The 24,728-nt window shown below is 36.3% G+C and overlaps 13 protein-coding genes across 13 annotated transcripts; 6 read left to right on the forward strand and 7 right to left on the reverse strand. All coding sequences in view use genetic code 12, as the record gives it.

Annotated features, from left to right (window-relative positions):
- Positions 1-239: 239 nt before the first annotated feature.
- Positions 240-602, reverse strand: DEHA2D00462g (DEHA2D00462p; the record flags this gene model as incomplete). Its single annotated transcript, XM_458489.1, has 1 exon — positions 240-602. The coding sequence occupies one exon, from the start codon at positions 600-602 to the stop codon at positions 240-242; it is 363 nt and encodes a 120-aa protein (XP_458489.2).
- Positions 603-1,022: 420 nt separating this feature from the next.
- On the reverse strand, positions 1,023-2,252 carry DEHA2D00484g (DEHA2D00484p; the record flags this gene model as incomplete). Its single annotated transcript, XM_458490.1, has 1 exon — positions 1,023-2,252. The coding sequence occupies one exon, from the start codon at positions 2,250-2,252 to the stop codon at positions 1,023-1,025; it is 1,230 nt and encodes a 409-aa protein (XP_458490.1).
- Positions 2,253-2,716: 464 nt separating this feature from the next.
- Positions 2,717-2,956, forward strand: DEHA2D00506g (DEHA2D00506p; the record flags this gene model as incomplete). Its single annotated transcript, XM_002770197.1, has 1 exon — positions 2,717-2,956. The coding sequence occupies one exon, from the start codon at positions 2,717-2,719 to the stop codon at positions 2,954-2,956; it is 240 nt and encodes a 79-aa protein (XP_002770243.1).
- A 4,861-nt stretch (positions 2,957-7,817) lies between these two features.
- On the reverse strand, positions 7,818-8,738 carry DEHA2D00528g (DEHA2D00528p; the record flags this gene model as incomplete). Its single annotated transcript, XM_458492.1, has 1 exon — positions 7,818-8,738. One exon carries the CDS (start codon positions 8,736-8,738, stop codon positions 7,818-7,820), a length of 921 nt encoding a protein of 306 aa, XP_458492.2.
- Positions 8,739-9,282: 544 nt separating this feature from the next.
- Positions 9,283-10,059, forward strand: DEHA2D00550g (DEHA2D00550p; the record flags this gene model as incomplete). The annotated part of the gene is made up of 1 exon (XM_458493.1): positions 9,283-10,059. The coding sequence occupies one exon, from the start codon at positions 9,283-9,285 to the stop codon at positions 10,057-10,059; it is 777 nt and encodes a 258-aa protein (XP_458493.1).
- A 72-nt stretch (positions 10,060-10,131) lies between these two features.
- DEHA2D00572g (DEHA2D00572p) lies at positions 10,132-10,808 on the forward strand (the record flags this gene model as incomplete). The annotated part of the gene is made up of 2 exons (XM_002770198.1): positions 10,132-10,308; positions 10,410-10,808. 2 exons carry the CDS (start codon positions 10,132-10,134, stop codon positions 10,806-10,808), a joined length of 576 nt encoding a protein of 191 aa, XP_002770244.1.
- Positions 10,809-11,131: 323 nt separating this feature from the next.
- On the reverse strand, positions 11,132-11,428 carry DEHA2D00594g (DEHA2D00594p; the record flags this gene model as incomplete). The annotated part of the gene is made up of 1 exon (XM_458494.1): positions 11,132-11,428. The coding sequence occupies one exon, from the start codon at positions 11,426-11,428 to the stop codon at positions 11,132-11,134; it is 297 nt and encodes a 98-aa protein (XP_458494.2).
- A 408-nt stretch (positions 11,429-11,836) lies between these two features.
- On the forward strand, positions 11,837-12,052 carry DEHA2D00616g (DEHA2D00616p; the record flags this gene model as incomplete). The annotated part of the gene is made up of 1 exon (XM_458495.1): positions 11,837-12,052. The coding sequence occupies one exon, from the start codon at positions 11,837-11,839 to the stop codon at positions 12,050-12,052; it is 216 nt and encodes a 71-aa protein (XP_458495.2).
- A 986-nt stretch (positions 12,053-13,038) lies between these two features.
- On the reverse strand, positions 13,039-13,227 carry DEHA2D00638g (DEHA2D00638p; the record flags this gene model as incomplete). Its single annotated transcript, XM_458496.1, has 1 exon — positions 13,039-13,227. The coding sequence occupies one exon, from the start codon at positions 13,225-13,227 to the stop codon at positions 13,039-13,041; it is 189 nt and encodes a 62-aa protein (XP_458496.1).
- A 934-nt stretch (positions 13,228-14,161) lies between these two features.
- DEHA2D00660g (DEHA2D00660p) lies at positions 14,162-16,087 on the forward strand (the record flags this gene model as incomplete). The annotated part of the gene is made up of 1 exon (XM_458497.1): positions 14,162-16,087. The coding sequence occupies one exon, from the start codon at positions 14,162-14,164 to the stop codon at positions 16,085-16,087; it is 1,926 nt and encodes a 641-aa protein (XP_458497.2).
- A 733-nt stretch (positions 16,088-16,820) lies between these two features.
- DEHA2D00682g (DEHA2D00682p) lies at positions 16,821-17,702 on the reverse strand (the record flags this gene model as incomplete). Its single annotated transcript, XM_458498.1, has 1 exon — positions 16,821-17,702. One exon carries the CDS (start codon positions 17,700-17,702, stop codon positions 16,821-16,823), a length of 882 nt encoding a protein of 293 aa, XP_458498.2.
- Positions 17,703-17,755: 53 nt separating this feature from the next.
- DEHA2D00704g (DEHA2D00704p) lies at positions 17,756-19,711 on the reverse strand (the record flags this gene model as incomplete). The annotated part of the gene is made up of 1 exon (XM_458499.1): positions 17,756-19,711. One exon carries the CDS (start codon positions 19,709-19,711, stop codon positions 17,756-17,758), a length of 1,956 nt encoding a protein of 651 aa, XP_458499.1.
- A 1,073-nt stretch (positions 19,712-20,784) lies between these two features.
- Positions 20,785-22,152, forward strand: DEHA2D00726g (DEHA2D00726p; the record flags this gene model as incomplete). Its single annotated transcript, XM_458500.1, has 1 exon — positions 20,785-22,152. One exon carries the CDS (start codon positions 20,785-20,787, stop codon positions 22,150-22,152), a length of 1,368 nt encoding a protein of 455 aa, XP_458500.2.
- Between the last annotated feature and the right edge of the window lie 2,576 nt (positions 22,153-24,728).

Raw genomic sequence — 24,728 nt, forward strand, 5'->3', positions numbered from 1 at the left:
TTTTGTATGCTTTCAGCATTGTATGCAATATTTGTGACAAGTTCATAATCCTGTTTAAAGCAAACTCCAAGCAACTTTTTTATTACTTTTTTTCTTTGATCTTCGCTAAAAGTATCAGAGAATAGGTCAGTTTTCAAAATACATTACAAATTAGCAGCAAGTATATCTTCCAATATTACTTGGCTTAGTGATTCAAACTCTATATCTGAAAAAGTCCCAAAAAGATTATTTTCTGTTGCCTAGCTCAGACCAGTCTTACGTAGGGTATCAGGGTCTAGCAAGTTCCCATCAGATCCTTGAAATTCATATTTGGTAAACGGCATAACACAAAAGAAGATGAATAATTCTTTCCATTCATTTGGATGATCTTTAGAATATGACCTTACATGATCCATATCTAAGTCCAATTCATTCTCAATTTCGAGCATTTTATGCAAAATTTCTCTATAGCTCACATTTTGATCTGGGCACTTATGGAATATTCTTCTGTAGTCGAATTTGGTAATTTCAAATGTATCAATATCAGTATTTATCTCTATCAATATCCTCACCGCCTTCCAAAATATATCTCTTAGTATTAATAAAAAAGAATCTTTGTTCATTGTAATTAAGCTAATGTTAACAAAAACTTCATTATTCTTTCTTGTGAGACGTCTCAATTTATAGGAATTTAATTAAAGTTAGCATAAAAGAAATAATTGTTTCAAATTTCATCTAGGAAATAATTGCAATTTGTGGGGTTATTGATATGCGAAGATCACGAAAAAAGTTCTGATACTACCAAGATTGACGAGCTTAGTAAGATCGCTGATGATAACCAGGAAAATATTGAAATGAAATATGGAAGAATATAGGTATTTTTATAAACAGTTTGATACGTTGAATGCTATACTTTATATAGTTAATTGACTAAAATAGCATGCGGATACCACACAGCGTAACCTGCAAAACGGAGGGTGCGACAGTGTCAAGTAACAAAAATTTAAAAATGTTCCTTTATTCGCATTTTACGACGTTGCATTTTATTTATCATAGAGACCTAATTCTAACAATTTGTTACCAATCATTAAAAAATAATAATCAGCATAAACATAACCATGATTTGCTGCTCTAAATTCTGCAGGCGCGCTAGGCTTGTTGAAAAATGTTGACTTGTTTAAGATGGTGTCAGTTTTACCAATATCAACCGAACCATCATCGCTCCATTTAGCTTCATCATTATAGGCGATCTTAGTACAGTCAAACACAAGCTTTAAGGTACTATTTAAGAACCATTTCTCCTTAGTATACTCATAAATCTTAAGCATCCCAAGTCCTGCAGCCATAGCAGAAGCGACATCCTTTATTTCCTTATCGGGAGCATGGAAATCCCAAGGTGGAACTCCATCTTCAGTCAATTGAGACATGTAATATTTGGAAATTGTCTTAGCAGCGTCTAAAAACTTTTCATCTTTGGTGTAGTAGTAAGTTTCGGAATAGCCTAAAATAGCCCATGCTTGACCTCTAGCCCAAGACGATTCATCGGCATATCCTTGCACAGTTAATTTTTCTTTAACCTTTCCTGTTTCTCTGTCATATACAAGGGCATGGTAAGACGACATATCTTCTCTAAAATGATTCTTTAGAGTAGTCTCTGCATGTGTAGTTGCAATTGTAGATAGGCTTAAATCACCACTCAAGATGGCACCCATGTATAATAAGTTTAAGTTACACATGTTATCGATGATAACAATGAGATCCTTCTCATATGAACATGGTATAATGCCATGAAAATCATCCCAACTTCTAATACAGCCAACTTTTGCGTCATACCTAGTAGCAAGTGAACGTGCCGCAGTTATGATTACATCCTTTGCTTTTTCGCTACCACTGCGATCTAATTCCTTCTTAAAAGTAGGCTCGATCATGAAACCTAAATCGTGATTATCAGTTTTAGTCTTTTTAGCCACCAATGGCTCAGACCACCATTTAGAAGCGAATTCTAATTTAAGAGGATTGAGTTTGTCGGAAGGGTAATACTTTGGATATTTCTCACTTCTTTCCAATAAAGTATAAAGGTTTCCGGCAAAAAAGCCAGAAGTCCAAAATTCAACATCTCTAGTGATATATCTATCTTCTTTGGTCAAGTCAGGAAATTCAGTTGGAGGCTCCTTTTGCTTTAAAGCGGGTAATGCAACTCCCCAAATCTTTCCAACAACAGATTCACCGTATAATTTATCCTTAATTTCGTCTAAGTAGTTTTGCATCATCATTTCAATCTCATATACTTTATTTGTGTATAATATTTCTGTTTTATATTTGGGCACCAGTGGTTATATATTATTTAGTTTCAACCCTATATTTGAAAGTTAGGGTTAATTGGACTGCATATATATATATATATATTTTGGTGGGGGTACCGAAAACTGATGGGCATTTCTATGGGGGGGGGGGGGGGGGGGGTGGTGGTGTTTGAAGGATAAAATTAAGCATAAATCATTCCGTTCCTTTAAATATATCGGCTACAAAAGCGCTAATTTCCGAATTCATTACACAAAATTATTCCTGAGTGAGTATCGACTCCGATGTTTAGGAGGCAACCTTGATAACCGTCGTGGGTTCTATGTTACAAGTACAAATGGTCTAGCAGCAGCTGTAGCGGAACAATTAACAATTCGCCAATGTCGCATCCACTTACGATTTAGCCAGTATTGGAGCCTTCAAAAATACTGGTGATATGTGGTTCGGAAGCGCAGAAAGCGTTGCTTCTCCTTTCACTATTACTTCTGTTACTGATTGGCAAAACGACCGTTTGATATACTTCAAGCAAGCAGGAGGTGTGGCCTCAGTGGTCGCTCTAGCCCAAGTTGTGGGCTCAGGTGGACTTTTATCTCTTGAAATAATGGTCAAATTTGCTTGGAAGGAGTGTCATATATTCAAACTTCTTCAATTGATGGATCTGGTTGTATCAATGTAGGAGATGGTGCCAATGCTAAAATATCGTCAAAAACCATACCCGTGTATTGACCGTTGATAGTATATTCCAAGATACATGGGGAACAGCCGGCTTAACTATCGATTTTCTACTAAAAGGAGATTTACTGTTGATGCCTAAGCAAAACAGTCGTAGTAATTCCAGATTTCACGATAAAGTTTATAGATGATTCATATATTAGATTAGAATATCTCCTTCATCATGCTTTGAGTTTACCAAGAGAAAGAACGTTTAATTGATAATAAAACGCGTCAGTGGGATTTAAATCCTTGATAGACTTTTCAAGAGGAGAAAAATTCATCACTGCTGATCTCTATAAATTCTGTCTTTATTATCGTGTTCTTAATAAAAATCTCAGCCACTCCTATGGGCGTAGACCTGGTTGAAACAAATGCATTATTCTGGGGTTTTATTTGCTTTCAACATGGGTAATACTACATTTTTGTAGGTCTACCGAGTGGTGCCATACTTTTTCATGGCGGATACGAAATAATTATTCCAGAAAATGTATCAAAATGGTCTCGTATATCAGACGGTTACATCTCGAGTTCCTTTCAGACGCTCTTGTCGTAATGGGACTCAAGCTTGGGGACCTTGAGCGCCACCGCAAAATCTCGATTACCTCCTTCATTCGGTAGGTCGCGACAGAATCAATTAGCGACATAGTCTTTTAACAGTTATTGTCTATAATTATCATTATAACACACGTAAAGTTGTCTGTGTGAGAAATTCCATATATGACGTAGCTTGCGTGTATATTGCAACATATACAAAGTTCAGCTCAAGAAAATGACACCCAAATTTTCAAAATTAGCAGAATCTCAATGAAGTCTACTATTTGTCACCCAACTAAGTAAAAAATTGATAAATATAAAAATAAAAACTTCATCTAGAAGGTCAATACTACATGTAAGTTTTACATTATTTAAAGACACAAAAGGTGTAAAGATTCCGTTGTGAGAACGTTATCCAAAAAGTAGCTAAATATTTGCTCTAATTGCTTTCAGAAGTATGTTGTTGGGAGAATTAACGAATTAACTAAAGGCTGACCTTAATTTATATATAATTCGAATTTTGCTCGATATTGCGTTTGATTTTCTTTAATATAAATAATCTAACCTAACCTACTGTTGTCTAATATTTGACTTTTGTGAAGGAATATTCTCGATCTTCTCGATATGATCTAGTTTACTTTTTAATTCATATTCTCCAGGTTCAATAATTGCGTTGTCAGCCTCCATCGTCATATCAGAAATATCTTCCCCAAATATCTGGCCAATTTCTTCCCAACCCCATCTTAAATAATCATCCCAGCTTCCATTCAATACTCCATCCATATCTCATTTCCATTTCCAATTCTAAATACCTCCCAATCAAATCATACCTCAACATCCCATTCCAACTCCCTCTCCAATATTTCATCCCAACTCCCTCTCCAATAATCTTCCTCAAATAATACAAATCTCATCTCCAATTGAATTTATGGTTGTATGACCGTGTGGACTCAAATGCCTGGTATGCTAGATTCTCCCAGTTTTTGATAATCTCCTTGGCGTTGTTTCTCATCAACATATAGTCTGCTATGGCCAACTTCAAGAAATAGTTGATCCCGTCAAAGATTTTGGCTCGCACCTTTGACTGCGCAAACCGGTCATCGGGAAGCATCAACGAGATAATCACGGCTTTCATAAACGTTTCAGTCGTGTCTTCTTCCACCACAAAATACCTTTCGATCGTCTCCATCACCGCCCGCTTCACCATTTCGTCGGTGGGATTGGTCACCACCTCCTCGATGATTCGGTTATCGCATAACTTGGCAAACGTGTAGAAAAAGCGGCCGGCGTAATTTTCATATATCACCTGCGTCGTAAAGAGAACCGGCACCTTCAATATGCCCTCTCGCAACATCCGATTGTAAATGGGATGCGTGCCCTTCAAATGTGGCCTGTCCTGGAGAATATACTTCTTGACGGCCTCAAACACCGGTATACTTTCTTCCTTGTTTTCGCTGTGTAAGTACTGCGGGTATCCCTTTCCGTAATATAGGTTGGCGTTGATTGTGCGGAGGAACTTGTCCTCGTGCCGGAGATGGGTATGCGGGCCTTCGATGGTTGTCATTGAAGTGGGCGGTTTGGTGTCTTCTTTTTCGCGGTATAAATAGGAAAAGCCGCACTTTTGGTTGGGAATTGCATACCCGGTTGTTCTGAAGACGTGCTGTTGGAAGTTGCAATTGACCCTGTGTTCTGTTCTAAGATGTTGATTAATGTGTGACTTTGAGGCATGATTGAAGCAAAGCTTGCAAACATTTAGCTTAGATTCTTTGACTCCTGGTACCTCGGAGTCATTGGCAGAATAATGTTGTAACAAACAATTCATTTAAAAATCTCCGTAATGCGCAAAAAGCTACAATCATTGTGTATACTAATAATTCTTATATACTATGATAAGATTGAATTAGTTCGTCTATTAGACACTAATGGACATTAATAAAAGCAATAGTACTCAACGTTTTTGGAATTAATCAATTAATTCCATAGAAGTGTGAATGATTTACAAAGAGTATTTAATGATTATGCAACTATAAACTTTTGAAGATAATGAGAGGTAGATCTTTAAAGGCAATATCCAACTATCAAAGAAAGAGGTAAATTGAAGGTTCTAATTATGTACTCATATATATTGTTTTTTATTCCGTTTTATATATGTTTATAAATGATTACGTATGTTTTATGTTAAGCATGTGATGATGTAAATTATAGGTATTATTGTTAAGCTTTGTTTATTTGTTTTGATTTAATATACCACGACGTCATGGTCCTCTGAAAAGTAAACAAAAACAGTTCTCACTATTAGTATGGGGTTGAACGGTTTGCACGGGGTTGCAGGGTATAGTGATCAGCTGAAAAATCTTTCATTACTGTTATCACGGGGTCCATGGTTGCATAATGTAGATGATTAAAGAGATAAGAACTGCTCATGTTAGACTTAATAGTTTGCATATCTTAAAAATTTGGTTGCAGGTGCTGCATTTGCTGTACTTTTGTCATTAGCTGCATGTCTTTTCATGATATGGAAACCAAGAAAGACTTGTCTCACAGTTATTTGGACCACCTTACCATCCCTTGCCGGTTTAATTGCGGCTGTTTCACTTCCATTGACTAATGCTATAGGTGTATTGGCAGCTATTTCCTTAGCCTCACAATCTTTTGGTGTTGGATGAATTTGTGCATTTGGTTTAGGGCAAACCACTGCAGGCGCAAGTTATACCAAGAGATTGGTCAGAAATGCAATGTTCATGGTTTCATATTCTGTTGCAGACATTATCTCACCTCAACTATGGAGAGCTAAGGAAGCTCCTAATTATGTCCCTGCATGGTTTGTTCAGATTGTTCTAAGTTTTTTCACTGCTCCAGTTTTGATTGGTGCTGTATGGTTTATTTTACATGGAAGAAACAAAGAGAGATTAACAACGTTGAACGAAAAGCTGAAGGTTGGTCATGTCAAGAACGAAGAAGGTGAAGTTTTTGAAGTTAACGTTGTTGCTTTAGATCTTACAGATTTAGAAGATAAAACTTTCATTTACCCAACTTAATATATTTTACTATATAAAAGAGTTTACTAAGAACTAAATATAGAGTTAAGAATTACCTAATTGATTCAATTCCCTAACCCCAACGCCACCGCAACACCTTTGGTGGTATACTTTTCCTTAATATACTTTTAACTCACCAGCTCTAATTAAATGAATACCTGGTTCTCTTTTCGAGGGCCGAGCTTATACATAAACGTGAGCATGTTAATTTTATCCCCCCTTTAAAAGGTTCTTGACCGCAAAGAAGCTTTTCTTGTCTTCCAGTTCATTGTCATCCAGCTCATCAACCTCGTCGTTTTGCCCCAATTATTTCTCACTCATATCAACTCTTGGAATTAGCCCACTCATACTCCACCACGGTTGCAACACTCTAATTATCTTTCATTAATATCTTCTAATACTTCGAGAATTGTATTGAAAACAGTTATAATCTGCGGATTTCTGATGTTCTTCAAAGGATGTATCTAGAGATTTAAACCTTTTAGATTGTTATTCGTTTCATTTACGTTTCAAGTCCAAGCCATTAATATTCTTAACAATGTAAAAGGTATTTGTTTGTCGATAAGTGTTTAGAGATACAAGCAGGACATGTATCAACAGTAGCCTTAAACGAAAAAGCTTCCACCAGAGATTATGAAAATGGTATAGTTGAAGCACAACAGTTGCTTTCAGAACGTTGGCACGAAATCATCAACCTTCCCTTATCGCTTAACGAATTAGAAAACTTCAAAGCCAATATCCAACTTTCCACCAAAAAAATAAACTGATGAGGCCAATTATGTACTTATATATTGTTTATTATTTGTTTATTCGTTTTGACATGTTACTCTGAAAAGTAAACAAAAACCAGTTTACACTATTAGTATGGGTTTTAACAATTTACATGCAGTTGCAAGGTATAGTAATAGTATGGTCCGTATTTTTTTGCACTGTCGAGGTTCCGCTTTCCAAAAGTTTTGTCAAGGTCCCAATAGCTTTATGGGCTTGTCGCGGTTCCTCCCAATTGCAGGGTATAGTCAGAGCGACCTCGAAGGTTAGTTAGATTCTTGTTCCGAGAGTACCATAACTCGGTTCGAAATTTGCTACCGGACGGGATGTTGATGATGGACGAACTACACGAGGATTTTCGAAAGCACGCCAACTATGAAAAAAACTCGCAATCCAAGTGCAGGGGATAAAGTTACAAATATAAAGATTGCAAATAACTCAAAACATAATCGAAAATCCATATACTATAAAAAAAAGTTTAAACTAATTGAAGTATTTAGCCAACCATCCAAGCATGAGTTCAGGGAATTCACCAAAATAATTATACGCCAGGAATCTTTCATCAGAGCCTTCAATCCAATGAAGTTCTTTTTCTTTAGAACCTAAATTTTCGTAGATAGCTTGAACATCATCTACATCTGAGCGATAATCGTTTTGTAATTGAAAGATCTTTGTAGGAACTGTGACACTCTTTGCATATTTTATTGGCGAAAGGTCATCAAGGTGGAATCCATTGGTTGTGTAATACTTGTTATCAATATACTGAACAATTTCTTTGGTGGAGGTTTTCAATTTCATCAGCTCGACCAGTTTCTCTAAGAAAGGCCTGGCAGAGACTGGTTGTAAACCAATCATAACTTTAACATCTTTGAAGTACTCGGGATGTTTGTTCATACCGATTATAGCCGCATCACAACCAACACAGATTGCCATCAACCCTTTTTCCATTTTTTTGGTGTCTGGTCTTGAATTAGCATACTGTAATGACCCAATTACATCACGATATTCAAAAAGTCCTAATCCAAAGGTCCTCCCATTTGCATCACCACTAAGTCCATGGTTCCTGAAGTCATACGTTAAGATGTTATACCCTGCATCATGGAGATGTTTGTAATAGTTCAAAAAGTTAACCTCGAAACCACCAAAACCTCCAAGATCTTCCAAATGCCCTGCAAAACCATAGCGATTCCCTGGCCAAAAGTGGTTGCAGATGATCAATCTATTGGATTTACCAGGGATAAACCATCCTTCAATTGGAATACCATCCATAGAAGGAAAAAAAATTTCTTCATAAATTAAGCCAACACTTTCTGGAGTTTTTAAGACAGGGGTTCTCCATCCGTGCAATGCGTAATTCATTAAACCATCGACTTTTTCTTTATCCGATTCTTTCCAGAAAGACATTTTCAAAATATCATATGTTCGATTTATTAAAGGCCATTAAACAAGATTATCGTTTGTTGATATAGTTACTAATAATTCTTGAAAGTTGAATCCGGGGTATTAAGCCGCACGAATCTTAAGAGAATTTGAGGAAATTACACTTGAGGTTATTACTAGCAATCGCTTCGGCCGAATAAATTTCATTTCGATTATTGCCGTAACGAGGATTGTTCTGTTAATGCGACAAATTAGTCAAGGGTAAACTTGGCTGTACAATATATCCGTAGTAATATCTTTCCACCGATGACGAATAACGGATTTGAATTCGGGGAATTAAGCCGCATGACAGATTGAAGGAAGTAAGGAAAATTTAAACGAACTTTAGTAAGCATAATAATAGATAGTGCGAAGCATTGATTTATGTAAGCTGATTAATTGATTTCGGCCGAGGCAATTTCAGATACGTAAATTCACTTATTGTCTTCGATAAATACGATTTACAGCAATATATAAAGGCATTAAATTCTTACTCAGTGAGAACTATCGCATTCAGTATATAAACAAGATGCAATTTTATAGTAAAGAACACGAAATTAATGGTAAAGTCGCACTTATTACGGGAGGAGTGAAGAATCTCGGAGCAGCAACAGCATACGAGTTAGCAAAGTGCGGGGCTAGTTTATTTTTGCACTATCATTCATCAAAAGATAGTGACGCAGCTGAGAAGTTGGCGAAGGAATTGCAAGGTACATATGCAGACATCAGAGTGGAACTCTATCAAGGTGACTTGGACAAAGCTGCTGACTTGACCAAGCTTTTTGATGCGGCCAAACAGAAGTTTCCTCAAGGAGTTGATATCGCTGTTAACAATGTCGGGATGGTATTAAAAAAGCCTATCAAAGATATCACTGAATCTGAATTTGACCAAATGGGCAGTATCAATAATAAAACTGCTTTCTTCTTTGTCAAAGAGGCTGCTAAGAACGTTAATGAGAACGGCAAAATTGTTTCTTTAGTCACGTCACTTTTAGCTGCATACACTCCATTCTACTCTGCATACCAGGGTAATAAATCAGGGGTTGAATACTATTCGAAGTCAGCTTCGAAAGAATTACAATCCAAGGGTATCTCAGTGAATTGTGTAGCTCCAGGGCCAATGGATACTCCGTTTTTGTACGGCCAGGAAACTAAGGAAGACGTTGAATTCTACAAAACATGCGGGTTACACGGCAGATTAACTAAAGTTGATGATATCGTTCCTATTATTAGATTTTTAGTTACTGAAGGTAGTTGGATTACCGGTCAAACAATTTACTGTTCTGGTGGATTCACCGCTCATTAAAGTATAAAGATATAATTTATATGGTATATATTTTATTAGGTTGGTAATTAAATATTATTTCCGAATTCGATTATGCAGCAATTTTTTAATTCCGATCCTCGTACGGAAACAGCATTGAAATCTGTAGTAGCCGTTATTTTCTATAATTCAGGTGAAGTTTGTTGTGCGGGTTCACGTCTATATATTCAAGAAGGTGTTTATGATGCATTTGTTGATAACTTCTTACAAATTGATAATTCTGACATTAAGGTAGGTGATCCATTCTTACCAGATACTATTCAAGGTTCCCGAAAATAGCGTTAATCAATTGGATAAGATTTTGAAATACATTCAGATTGGTACTAATGAAGGTGCAAAAATATTGGTGGGTGGAGAGATTACAAGGAAAGGGATATTCCATTAAACCAACTATTTTTGTCAAGGCTAATGATGATATGAGGATCGCCCAGGAAGGAATCGTCGATCCTATTATAACAATTAGTAAGATCAAAACTACTGATCATATAGTTCGTATGGCTAATAATACTGCTGATATTCAAACTTCAAACGCGAATAGAGCAATTGATGTTTCCCGTAGATTAAAGGCAGGTACCGTTTGGGTAAATACTTACAATGATTTCCACCCAATCGTTCCATTTGGTGGTGGTTATAACCAGTCTAGTATGGGAAGAGAGATGGGTGAAGGAGTATTACAAAACTATACCCAGGCAAAGGCTGCTAGAATGGGTATTATTAAACCAAAAAATTAACATATTTTTATGAAGTTTATAATGATACTAGAAATAAATGTTATCTATTTAATTATGAGATGTTGAATTAAGCCCTTCTTAGGGATGTTCTCTTAATAATGGTTATAATTTAATTCATTAGCTTCATTGAACAGGTCCAACGCAAGAGTAATAAGTAACCTATTTCGTAACTAGAATTCTGAACCAAAATTCCTTAGTATCACGAATAATTTTTCTTTCCTAAGTAAGTGGTTGATCAATTTATTTTCAATTTTATTCGGGTAAGCATCAACCAGGCAGTCTCAGTTTCCTTTCCAATTGAATTTATTGAAAATGCCACTAATTTATCTATCAACGTATTTGATGATGATTGGTTTTAAATATGTGAAGAGCAAGTTTTCCGACCGAGAGGCTTCACCTATTTTAGTATTCAACGCCCCTACCTGAAGAGCGTTGGATATTTGATTCAGCTCTATAAAACTCGTCTTTTGGTTAATTTCTTCCAACTTCTCCAGTTCAGTAATATGTTTTTGATCTACTAACTGTAATAATCGTTTATATTCTTCAACTAGCGCTTTTTTAGCCGCAATTTCATAAGAGCCAATTTCATTTTTCTTATTCAAATGTATATTTGCTTCCATTCATAGTTGAATAAGACTATAAATCATTTACGACACAGAGGCTATTCCAATAACATCTTTCTTATCCGACAAATATAATAATCTTCCGTATGTATCAGATAACGCAATAATATCCTTCATTAGAGAAATCAGACCTTCGTGTGATGAATTTCTGGTTTTTAAAATTAACTTTTCAAATTGAAACATTTGCCTGATTAATAAACGAAGCCGCAAGGTGGATGTCATTTTCAAGTCTTTGGATATAGGTTGTTTATATCCTAGCAGAATCTTCTATATTCAACTGTTCCTCCTGAAGCGAAATTCCATTACCAGATAGTATTTCTTTCACTAAATCAATCATTGTTCACCCATTTATATAACGATTCAAGTATATAATAGACGTTGTATATTTCTTGCGCTTATGCTGTCATGAGTGACTTGGATCATTTTAGTTATTCTAGTATTGAAGGTGTTGCAAAGCTCATTAAATCAGCTTTAATTATCCATGGTGGTAATTGTATGTTAATTACGCTACAGTCAAAAGACATTTTGATTCCATTACTACTGATAGAAAGAAACTTATATGGAATAATAAATCTCACTTTCTATGCTGGTGGAATTGCTGCTTGGTTCCAAAAATTTTAAAATTAAAAAGCGTGGTGATGTTACTCAACTCAAAAAAGGAAAGCACAAATACTTGTTGATATTTCAAGCAAGAGGTTAAAAGATGTTTGAAGGATTAATGAATTAAAATCAACTTTAGGACACAAATATAAAATAAAGTTATATAAAATGCTCATCCAAAACAAATTGTTAACTGGTCTGGTTTCAAACAATATATGATGTATTGGAATTGCGTAATTTATGAATATACATATTTGATATTAGTCAAAATAACTACTCCATTTTTGAATTTTTGGAGCCTAAGAAACTTTTAAAGAATAAGTCGGATAGACAGATCGTATTTTTTGCGACTTCTAAAACTAAAACACCGCTTTCAAATAGTTGGAAAGGCCAATATTGCTTATATTTCCTTTTTACATAAATTTTCAGCTAACTGTCTAACTGATCTGATTTATCCTTGCCTGAAAATATACTAAAAATAGCCTTATTTACAATATTGTTTGGCTACAAGTAATTTTGTTTTCAGATAGCAAATTTTTGTAAAGCATGCATACAAGGCACGCATAATATTGATATTATAACCAAAAGTTTATTAGTAATTTATTGAACATATCTATTAGAATCGGTAATAATTTTTATATACATTTAATTATGATGCCAATAAGCGTATATCCGATCCGACCACTTAAGATGATTGATTTATCGTTACTTCTATTTAAATTTGAATTAATCAAAAGATTTGCGTATTTCTAATGTATTTCTATCATTTAAATTATACGAATCCAACATGCCGTTATAGCAATTTGTTGAACTTAGGTGAAAATATTAGTCTTCACCCTGTGTTTTGATGAGTACATACTTACTAAATGATTCGGACCTTTGGTAAGAATGGTGATAACATATTTACTATCATCAATTCTTCTTGCTATAATTTCGGTCCCGAGAATTTTATGGATAAAAGGTCAAGCTTCGTGATTAGCAATTTATTAAGCCCATGGACATCTCTCTTAAGCATGTTTTCTATCTTGGTTCTGAAAGTGGCTGCTGATATGATCCAATATATCGTCGGAACTACTTCCTGCTATCCAATGCACATATTTTCTGAACCTTTCCGATAATGAGTTGACAATCTTCTTATCGTGAATCACTAAAGGTATGCCTTCCACCTGAACTATGCGTAAATCATGCGTCTCCATAATGTATGTATGCAATGCACGAATGTTAGTATTATACTTGACACATCAGCATCTTTGGCGGTGCGTTCTTTTTTTTTTTTTTTGGTAGTTGAACGTATTGGCGTGAGATCTGTAGTCGGGTAGTTCAAAATGCATGTGATCGAGTGTCAGGTGTTTTATTGCATGTGACGGTGTGTCATGAGTTTTCGGGTTAGCCCTTGGCTTCGCAGGTCTACGGCTGGCCAACAGAGGCTAAACTACGGGCGTATAGAGGAGATATAACGGTGTAGTTGAAGTACCGTACATCTCCATACTAGTATGTTCTACTTTCCATGTAATTTAGTTTGATTACGAAAAACCAAAATTTGCAATATTTCAAGAATGCCACCAAAGTTTGCAGCTTTTAATATTTTTTGCAGAAATAATTCGAAAAATACTACAATTTTAACTTTTACAAAACATTTTTTCACAGTCAGATACCGCACAAGTTGTTCTCCTTGCGGTGTGAATTGTACAACACACCGATGAGTAATAAATATGCTAGCAGGTTAGCAGTCCCATATACCAGGTTATTTTTTTTTAGAATGAGAAGGTCCTGTATATAGCCCGGATTTTTCCGGTCGGGTTGGAAATTTTGGTTTTTTTAAAGTGCGCGGTGCGGGTTGTCAGTTTTTACATCATTTTTGTGTCGACTACTTAGCAAACATTGCGACATTTGTACTACGACATTGCAGTATACCATCGTGTGCACCTTAACTATGGGAAATCTCCAAGTGCAGGCGAAAAGTCACATGCAGTATGTATGCAGCTCATAAGCCGTTTGTCTTTGTAACACTTACCAACTCGTTCAAGACGGTATATTATATAATCAAACTCGGGGTAACCCCAGATCAATAAATAAGGGATGAAATTACAACCACAGCACCTCAATACTTCACATATTATCATGTCATGAATGTACTTTTCGGGCGAAGATAGTAACAATATTACGTATGATGACCCCGCAAATAAATGCATTAGGATTAATCCATCATTATATGCTAGGGTTCAAGATGACAATGAACAAAACATAAGGGTCTTTTTAGACACTCACCTTTTGAAAATAAGAAATATCTCACATAATCAAAAATTACCTACGTTGGAACATATAATATCCAAGCATAATGCTTCAGTTTCTACTGGATCCACGACTGTGATGCTGGCACTGAATTATGTTACGAAAGCGATGATGACGGCAGAATTTAGAGAGATCAGTAGTGATGAGTTCAAAAACACATATTTGGCTCCTCTTGATATGGTTATTAAGGATTCAAATCTCAGTAAAGAATTACTATCAAGGACGTATGATTATCCTTTGGGAGATGCCAGACATGTGGAAGATGATATTCAGATATATTTTGATGAAGAAATAGCTAGACCAATCAAGCGTTTCTATCGTGACATCTTGGATGAATACCACCATTTTGGTCATGCTTCAATCATACCCCCGTTTTCGACAAACCCAAACTTTAAACCCGATATTGTCCATGTGTCTTGGGATGAGGCATCAACTCGTCAAAATCCAGATATTTGCTTTGCGATAGGAGATTATAAGACAGAAAACTATTTTTTAACTAAAGGACTTCAAGAATTGAAATTAGCTATAACGGGTTTCGTAGAAAAGCGTTTGAACTTGAAACAATTGAGACTGCATGAAAACCAGCACTTATTTGAAGATCGAGAATGGTCGCCTAGAGTTTTATGCGCATTAGTTTTAAGAAAATATCTTTATCAAGCCTTTCTCTGTGGGACAGACAGAGTGTTTATCTCAGATCATCAGTCATTTTCGGGGTTTTTCAAATATGAGATTATGGATGATGGAAAAATGATCATAGACTACTATGTTATTAATGATCCCGAGACTGTGGAACATGGCATAACTCTAAGGTCAGCGATAGCAGGCTTTTTCTATAAGGATAATACAGAGGCGCTCAGTACAAAAGAGAAATTCGCAGGACTAATTGAAATAAGTCAGAAGACCAAAGGACCAGATCCATTAGCGAATGTGCTTCCTCGACTTGTGGAAGAACCCACACCAAGTCGTAAACATAAACGTAGCAAGATGTCTGGGAATCAACTTCGAAAACGATTGGTAACTATAGAAGAAAGCAATGAAGTCGACTTTGATGCCATTCGAGGTAACACATTTTGTCGCATAATATATAACCCTGCTGCATCTTTTCCTAATTTGGGATTACTGCTTCCGTCCACAGTCTTTGTTAAATGGTACAACTATCCTGAGCAGGCTCAAGAAAATTTTCCAGATAAAGATAGTTACTACGACATGTACGTCAATGAGCTTGAAATTAATGAGATGCTTGCGAATTCGTCGTTTGCTGCAAACTTCACAAAGCTTATAGTTTCTGGATACTGGAATGGTATTCCAAGCCAGCCGATGCATATATTTGAAGATTTGGGAGAAGAAATACCATCTACTGAATGGGATAAATTTGGGGTGCATAAAGTAGTTAAGGAGAGACTTGAGGAAATTCATCTGTTGGGAATTTCGCATAATGATATAAGGCTCGACAATATACATGTTTCAATATCGGGAAGGGTCACTTTGATAGATTTTGGGTTGGCTTTTTATCCAAGTAGTGAAGAGCAGAAAAAAAGAGACTTTGAAGCCCTTGATGAGCTTGTCCCAATTACTGGTTATGGGATTTCTGGGGAGGATAAAATACGCGATGTTGTCTTGGCTAAAAACGAAAATAATGAAAGTGGATGGAATGATCATGCAAATTCCAGTGACGAAATAGTCTTTGACGAACTGGTTTTAGAGTCTGATGACACCCCAGGGTCTACTAAGGTTGATTTCAATTCGAAATATGATGAAACTTGATACAAATGACTTCGGACCAGTTCAGAAGTATTTTTGAAGGATGTGTACTTGGATTCTTATGTTTTACAGTGGTATGACTTATTAAGCTTAAGATAATGAATAAAATTATGTCATAATTCAAAACTATAAACAATGGGGCAGAGGAGCTTTGCAGAAAGTCTATATATCTTTATGATAGAAATTCCATGATTCACCATGATACAATTGAATATTTACTAGTTAATAAATTATGTATGTCAAAGAAACGAAGTAATACTTCTATTTCATCATAACGTGAGCAACCTCGTCACCTAGAATGGAAAGCCATAGCTGAAAAAACGCACACAAAGATGTTCAAGCTAAGCTACTAGACTGGTCAAACATGCTTCTCATATACTTTTGATTCTTTCATTTATTGCATACAGCTTGTTCGTTCGTGCGTCGCCTGATACGAAAGCTTGTTGAGTTCGCTTGTCCATAGAAAACACTATAGCCTAAAGCCGTGCCCCTGAACACATCTTTGGCGTGCTTCAGAAACTCCTCATATCGCTCGTCCACCTTCAACATTCCTTCTGGTAGCAACCTTCAAACGGTGTTATGGTATTCTCGGACCAAGCATCTAACTAACTTGTCGAGCTCGCTCTTAATGAACCAGAACGAGCCGATCATCACCTTTCGGTTATCCTGCTGGTCGACTATCGTCTGGAAAGCCGGCAACGTCCTATTGAATTTATGGTTGTATGACCGTGTGGACTCAAATGCATGGTATGCTAGATTCTCCCAGTTTTTTGATAATCTCCTTGGCGTTGTTTCTCATCAACATATAGTCTGCTATAGCCAACTTCAAGAAATAGTTGATGCCGTCAAAGATTTTGGCTCGCACCTTCGACTGCGCAAACCGGTCATCGGGAAGCATCAACGAGATAATCACGGCTTTCATAAACATTTCAGTCGTGTCTTCTTCCACCACAATATACTTCTCGATCGTCTCCATCACCGCTCGCTTCACCACTTCGTCGGTGGGATTGGTCACCACTTCCTCGATGATTCGGTTATTGCATAACTTGGCAAACGTACAGAAAAAGCGGCCGGCGTAGTTTGCATATATCACCTGGGTCGTAAAGAGAGCCGGCACCTTCAATATTCCCTCTCGCAACATCCGGTTGTAAATGGGATGCGTGCCCTTCAAATGTGGTCTGTCCTGGAGAATATACTTCTTGACGGCCTCAAACACTGGTATGCTTTCTTCCTTGTTTTCGCTGTGTAGGTACTGCGGGTATCTCTTTCCGTAATATAGGTTGGTGTTGATTGTGCGGAGGAACTCGTTCTCGTGTCGAAGATGGGTATGCGGGCCTTCGATGGTTGTCATTGAAGTGGGCGGTTTGGTGTATTCTTTTTCGCGGTATAAATAGGAAAAGCCGCACTTTTGGTTGGGAATTGCATATCCGGTTGTTCTGAAGACGTGCCGTTGGAAGTTACAATTGACCCTGTGTTCTGTTCTAAGATGATGATTAATGTGTGACTTTGAGGCATGATTGAAGCAAAGCTTGCAAACATTTAGCTTAGATTCTTTGACTCGCATTGGCAATTTGCCGCAAATAGTTTGCCATGCGACACTTATCTCGCAGCTTACCATTTACTTAATATATACGTGTATTTTATATATCAACCCATACATTCTTCATTTGATTATTCATATTCCTTTGAAATTGGCTGACCAAATATACCGCACAACTGTTGGTGTTCACTCTTGATCCTCTCAGGGTTAGCACTCACTGGGTTGGAACCTAATTTATCTTCTGTATATTCTGAGTATCCAAAATCAATAAAATATACCTTCCCTTGAGAATATAAAATATTCCTTGGGCTTATATCTCCATGTATTATGTTATAAAGGTGGATTATACTCAATTGTTCTTTAGCTTTCTCATAGGTTTCTTCATCGCGTGGTAGAGTCTCTTTAGCCAAATACTTCAAGACGATAAATGGCCCCAATGCGTGATAATGATTTCCTATAAAGAATCTCCCGTATACAGGTTTTTGAGCAATATAAACGCTGTTAAACTTAAAATTAGGTAAAAGCCGTTCATATGCTCGCTTCTCACATAAATATGCTCTTCGACAATTATCAAACATGTCGTGCTTTTTTATTACATATTTATTATGATCTCTCTTTGCCTTGGCAGGGTCAAATACTTTAACAATCAATTCTACTGTTTCATCGATGTCTTCCTTGAGATACATTTTTACGTCTTTAGAGTTGACTTTGAAAAGTTGAGAATTAAACGTAACCCCGCTTTGTACATCAATACGTTTGAACTCCCCAAGTCCAATCTTTGGCTCAATGACATGTAGCTGTCTCATAAAAGCATTGTAATTATTTTTAAAAATTTTATCAGCCTTCTCACCTAGACCGTCTAAATATGTCAAGTACTCCTCGTCTGACTTACGAACATAGTCATAAATTGCATCTAGTCCTCTTTTAACGTAATTTAATTGGTATTCGTTAGCACTAAATGCCTCATAGATGAATGAAATTAGCCCTCCTCTCAACGTAAGGCCAGATGATTGACAATCTAGAATTCTATAATTCAAGGCTATGAATTTGCAGTTTCCAGGGCCTGTAAGTTTTTGATTGACTATTTCCATGCTTCGTTCTATATCTATTTCGATCAAGATAGTTGTATATGAGTCGGTCAACATGCCTTTGTTTGTGTGGTCAGAAAACATTTCCGCAACAACTTGAATAATAAAACTTACCATTCGTGATTCCGTAAAATCTACCACCTTCTCACCTTTCAAGATTGGTAACTTTTTGACTTCCACGATAGCGAGTGATCTTCGATGTTTCCATTTATCATACGCCACGACATCTGGGTGCGAATGAAATATATCATTAGATTGATGTGGTACTTTGGTGTTGACTCCTGTTCGACCTGCAGTATTTTTGGTACGGACATTAATCTCAAAATATAATAGTGCTGCCACGCATTCACATATAGGGTTGAATAGATATTCCTTAAAGATTTCTTTGTATGTATCTTCATCGGTGGACGAGACGTCAGTCACAAGCATATACTTCATGTGTAAACCAAGGAAGAGCAAGTTTGTTATTATTCTTTTACTTTCATCCTTATTAAAATTGCTTGAGAATATGTCAGTTTTCAAGATATTTTCCAAATTAAATGCCAATCTACCTTCCGGTATTATTTTGTTGAATGATTCATATTCAAGTTCAGAAAAAGTTTCAATAAGGACATTGTCTGTACCATGACTGGAACCAATAGCATGAAGAGTAGTAGGATTCAACAATTTTCCATCTTTGCCTTGGAATTCGTACTCCGTGAATGGCATAACGCAAAAGAAAATAAATAATTCCTTCCACTCTTCTGGATGGTTTTTAAAGTACAATTTTTGACTTTGAGGCTCCAAGTCTACATCAGACGTATTTCCAATTCCAAAAAATTTATACACCATTTCGGTATGGGTGATATTTTGATGGGCACTTTTATCGAATAATGTTCTATAATTGAAACTGGTAATCCCAAATAGACCAATATCAGCATCAACATCCATGTCTCTGTGTTCACCGCCGCGTTCCAAAATATATCTCCTAATGCTATTAGGAAAAGTGTTGTTATCCATCGTGATTACATTAATGTGAGCAAAATCTTCATTTTTCTTGTGGACCTCCTCAATTTATAGCAAAATAACTAAAGTTAGCATAAAAGAAATACTTGTTTCAAGTTTCATCTAGGAAATAATTGTATTTTGTGGGGTTCTGTATGCGAACATCACGAAAAAAGTTTTGGTATTACGGAGATTGACGAGTTTAGTAAGATCGCAGTTGATAACCACGAAGATGCTGATGTGGACGATGGAACAAGACAGATATTCTATAAAACAATATTGATATGCTGAATTCTAAGGGGACTACTGATCCCTACACCCGTTTGCAGGGATATGATTAAATCGAATCCCACATAACATAACATGCAAAACGTAGCGTGCGACACATCAGAAACAACAAATTGCAAGTTATGGTTGTGTCAAATCAAGTGCTGATTTACATTCGCATTTTACGACGTTGCATTTAATCTATCATATAAGTTTGCAAGTTAATTCTTGATTCGGCTGTCGCGTCTCAAGTTGATAAGTGCATCTTTTTAGTGGAAGCTCAGTAGCAAATAAGATAAAATCTTTCAACAGAGCGAACAACCATAAACGACTACAATTATGTGCTTTACTAAAATTTTTCGATAAAGTAATACAATCTTACTTTTTTTTCCCAGTTTACAAACATTTACGACATTGCACCCAAACGGGTGTGCACCTTAACTATGGGAAAAACGCGCAATCTCCAAGTGCAGGGGACAGTAGCCATATTTATACTACTTTATTGAAATTGGCTTTCAAAGAGATAGAAGGGCCTCATATTAGTAACTGGTATACTATAGTTGTAAATTGTTATAGTTTTTACCACATCGCTTTTAAGCCATCTTTTCAGTTTTGCGAACTAGAAAGTCGGGCTAATGTCATTTTAGTACAAGTAAGGCGTTTTACCTGCAGTACTGGGTACAAACTTAGTTTTAAAGTAAGGACGTTTATGCAACCTCGGACGCACCATCGGAGCACGAAATTGCCTTTACAGTGCTCCGAAGTCACTATTTAATGATTGAAATAATGCCAACAGCTCAAAAAATTGAAGGATAAAAAACATGGAGTCAACTATTAGGACAGACATAGAGAAGCTGGTACCAGTTTCAGAACTGAAAGAAAGACTTGACGGTGGTTACGGCTGGGTAATGGTTTTTGCAACCTTCTTATTCCTCTTTTCCACTTGGGGCGTCAATTCAGCATTTGGTGTCTATTTCTCTGAATATTTAAAAAACAACACTTTTCCAGGAGCAAGTAGAATTGACTATGCTTTTATTGGCGGTATATCTTTTGGTGTGGGTCTCTTTTCAGGACCTTTGGTAAACTACGTACATGGAATATTAGGGACACATTTAACTATTTTGTTGGGAAATTGTTTCCAGTTTACTTCAATAATGCTTGCAAGTTGGTCCGTTAGTTTATGGCAACTATACTGCTCTCAGGGAATCATGCAATCTTTTGGCTTGGCTCTTATAAGCTTGCCGGCTTTAACATTATTGACACAGTGGTTCACAAAGCGTAGAGCCCTAGCTCAGGGATTAGCGGTCATGGGAAGCGGTGCAGGGGGTGTAACTTTCACTATGGCCATGTACAAAGTAATGGAAGTAAGAAATGTTCATTGGGCCCTAAGAGCACAAGCAATCATAAGCGCTTGTTTAGTATTAATCGGAGTGGCTCTCGTTCGTACTCGCACAAAAGCTGTTGTATTTATACCTATCGATATGCCTACCCTCAAATGCGTAGGATTTTGGTTACTATGTTTCTTCAATGTAACATGTGTTTTCGGATATGTCATCATATTGTATACCATGTCATCGTATACCACTTCATTAGGCTATACTCAATACCAAGGTGCTATCGTATCTACAATGGTACAAGTCGGATTCTGTTTTGGAAGGCCCTTGATAGGTCATGTGTCAGATATTGTCGGTCCGGCAACGATTACTGTTTTTTGCTACTATATGGCCACAATATTTACTCTTGCAATGTGGATAACCGCAAGAAATTATGAGTCGTTAATTATGCTTGCATTACTTGAGGGGACCTTCATAGGTGCAGTTTTTTCGACGACTGCTCCCATTATTGTTCATTTAGTGGGTCTCAGAAGAGTCAATGTTGCGTTCTGTATGCTGTGGGTATTTTTTGGGGTTGCTTCAATATTTGGTGAGCCAGTTGGTGTGTGTTTGACTGACTTACTCCCGAATGGAAATCTAGATCCTAACCTGTTTAAAAAAACGGCAATTTTTGCTGGATGCTCGTTTTTTGTTTGTGCAACTTTCATGCTATTCTTGAGGGGATACCTAATTGCCAGAGAGAGAATTATGGAGAAATTCTACTCCGATGAAAAGTCAATAGATAGATTATATGTCAATGTTCCTGCACGAGATGTCTTCAATCACCTTTTTGTTTGGTCAAATATAAGAGCCTAATAATATTTCAATAATATAATTTATATATCGTAGTTAATAATCTATAATTACTGATTTGAATCAATATAAATAAACCTATGGCTGTATTTAAGTTAAATAATTTGCATCTACATCATTTTGTTAACGATAAACAAAAATAGTTACGTACAGAATCATGCATATAAAATGACATTGAGGCCCAAATTTTTCGTTCCGCGAATATAATGACTACTCCCTGCAATTGGAATTGGAATATCGATGTCAATGTTACCGATATTGAAAACAAAAACAAAAGTCGCATGTACAAGATGTCGAAGGAGCAAAGTAAAATGTAGTGGAGGATGTCCTTGTGATAAGTGTGCAAAGTACAATCTCGAATGTAAATATCCGAAAACTGAGGTCAAAGAAAGGATGACTCTATCCCCTGGAAAACTGAATAATTCAGATAATATACTGTCAATAGCCCAAGAGGGATCCAATGCCAATGAAACCAATAATATGCCTTTCAGACTGAAGGATGACAAAGATAGTCCACGGTTTCAGAAATATACCCTTAGTAAGAACATCAGTACATCCTACTGGAGATATACACATAGGTTTCAGAACGTCCTTTACCTCAACTTTTATAAGTATAATTTGAATAAGCTACCACAGGAGATGCAAAAACATGTGAGAGAGCCACGGATACAGTTTTATGGATGGAATATGTCTGGACTACAATATGTTGAATTATCGGTTATGCCTAAAAAGCCCGAGTTTGATTTTGTTAAAATACATGAATCGCTAGTGAAATATTACTTAGATAAAATCAATCCATTATTAGGCATAATGAACATAAACTTCCTCCTGTATTTGTTACTGAGAGATCATTCTATTATGGAGACAAATTTAGAGGTTCCAGTTAAGCTTCATAAAGAAGACACATTACTTCTTGCAATGTTACATTTAATATACAGCATTTCAATCAGATTTATTGAGTTCGAAAAGGTGGATGGACCTGATAAACATATGCTTAAAGTAGAAAAATCGTTTTTGAATTTGCTTATCATTTACTCAGGAGCTTGAGCTTCGAAATTGTTTCGTTAGAGTTGATCAGGGCGTGGCTCTTGGTAACGTTCTATTTAAGAGTATGCCATACACAAAGATCCTGTATGGCTGCATTAGATCAGGCTAATTGTATGGCACGCAGCATGGGACTACATTTAAGTGAAATGAGTGAACTTCAGGAGAAAAAGTTAGGAAAAATTGACGCCAAAAAAGTATTTTGGTGTTTATATACATTTGACCAACTATACTCGATTCAGATTGGAAGAGAAGCTTTTTGGTCAAGAAAAGAAAATATAACCGTGGATATTCCCACTCGAGATGACACTTCTAAAAGTGATGAATGCTTTCCTTTACCTTTTTATGGGATGTTAAAGCTCTCTTTATTGGCAAAAGATATTTCCGAAATGCACGTTGATGGTCTGATCTTTGAAAACAAGACCATAGTGATACAAAAGCTAGATAAAATGTACCAATGGTTATTTTCAAATGGCTTTTTCGATAATGGGGATCCATTGAATGCAATTGGAAACAAAAATGAGTCTTTTTTCAGGGAGCAAGTATTATTACAATTCTACGATATAAGTTTTTGTTTTTATGGCCCTTTCCTTCAAAGTTATGTTACTAAAGACTTCTCATCGGCATTTGTTGAAGTTGAAGGTATAATACAATGCTGGAATGGGGTACTTCATATTTTCAAGGCTTTCAAAAAGGATTTAATTTTGAAAAGACCTTGGCCGCTAAACATTATGCTAATATTCTGCGTAGGGATAACCTCCCTAGTGATGGTTAACAAGGAATTATCCGCGGCAAGAGCTACCGAGTCATACAAACAAGCGATTGAGTTACTTTCTTTTTTGGCAAACGAATCTGTCCCTTCTAATCAGTTTCCGATGGCAATAGAAGCTCTATTGGCTTTGAATCAGTGCAGTAAGTTGGTCCAGATGAAAATCAACGAAGATTTAGAATCCATGAAGATGATTAACGTGGGATTAGGTGACGAGATTCTAAGGAAAAGAATTCATGAACTGAAAGAGAATTCTGAAGCTTCACTTCCTTATGAAAAGGTTAAAATTTCTAAAGCGAATGAATCACCGTGTTTTCAATCGAATTCGGCAAATGAAGAAATTTTAGAAGATTACCATAACATTTTTAATGAGATAGATTGGTTTGGAGAGATTTCTGAAGGCAATCTATTCATTGAATACGACTTTCTTTGACATAAAATATAAGGCTTTGCTTTAAACAAAACAAATTATGATTTTACTTCGCGCGCTTGCTGAGCCTGTTGTTGTCTTGTTATATTTGTACAAACCGGGTTGATGAGACATTATGAGGTGAATTTTCATACATGGTTACTTTGATGTACTTCCCCGTGAATTGGGTGTTTCTTTTTTTTTTTGAGTTAGTTGCTTAAGAATCAGCGAAATAATCGCTTCTTATACATTAAATACAAGTACCGCGAGTAGCTCAAAGTACAACAGCGTTAAACGGAGGTAAGGACCGTTTCTGCGAAATCTAGGATGAGGAGAAAAATGACATGATTAATAATG

The sequence above is a fragment of the Debaryomyces hansenii genome (assembly GCF_000006445.2).
Source record: "Debaryomyces hansenii CBS767 chromosome A complete sequence".
Classification (NCBI taxonomy): domain Eukaryota; kingdom Fungi; phylum Ascomycota; class Pichiomycetes; order Serinales; family Debaryomycetaceae; genus Debaryomyces; species Debaryomyces hansenii.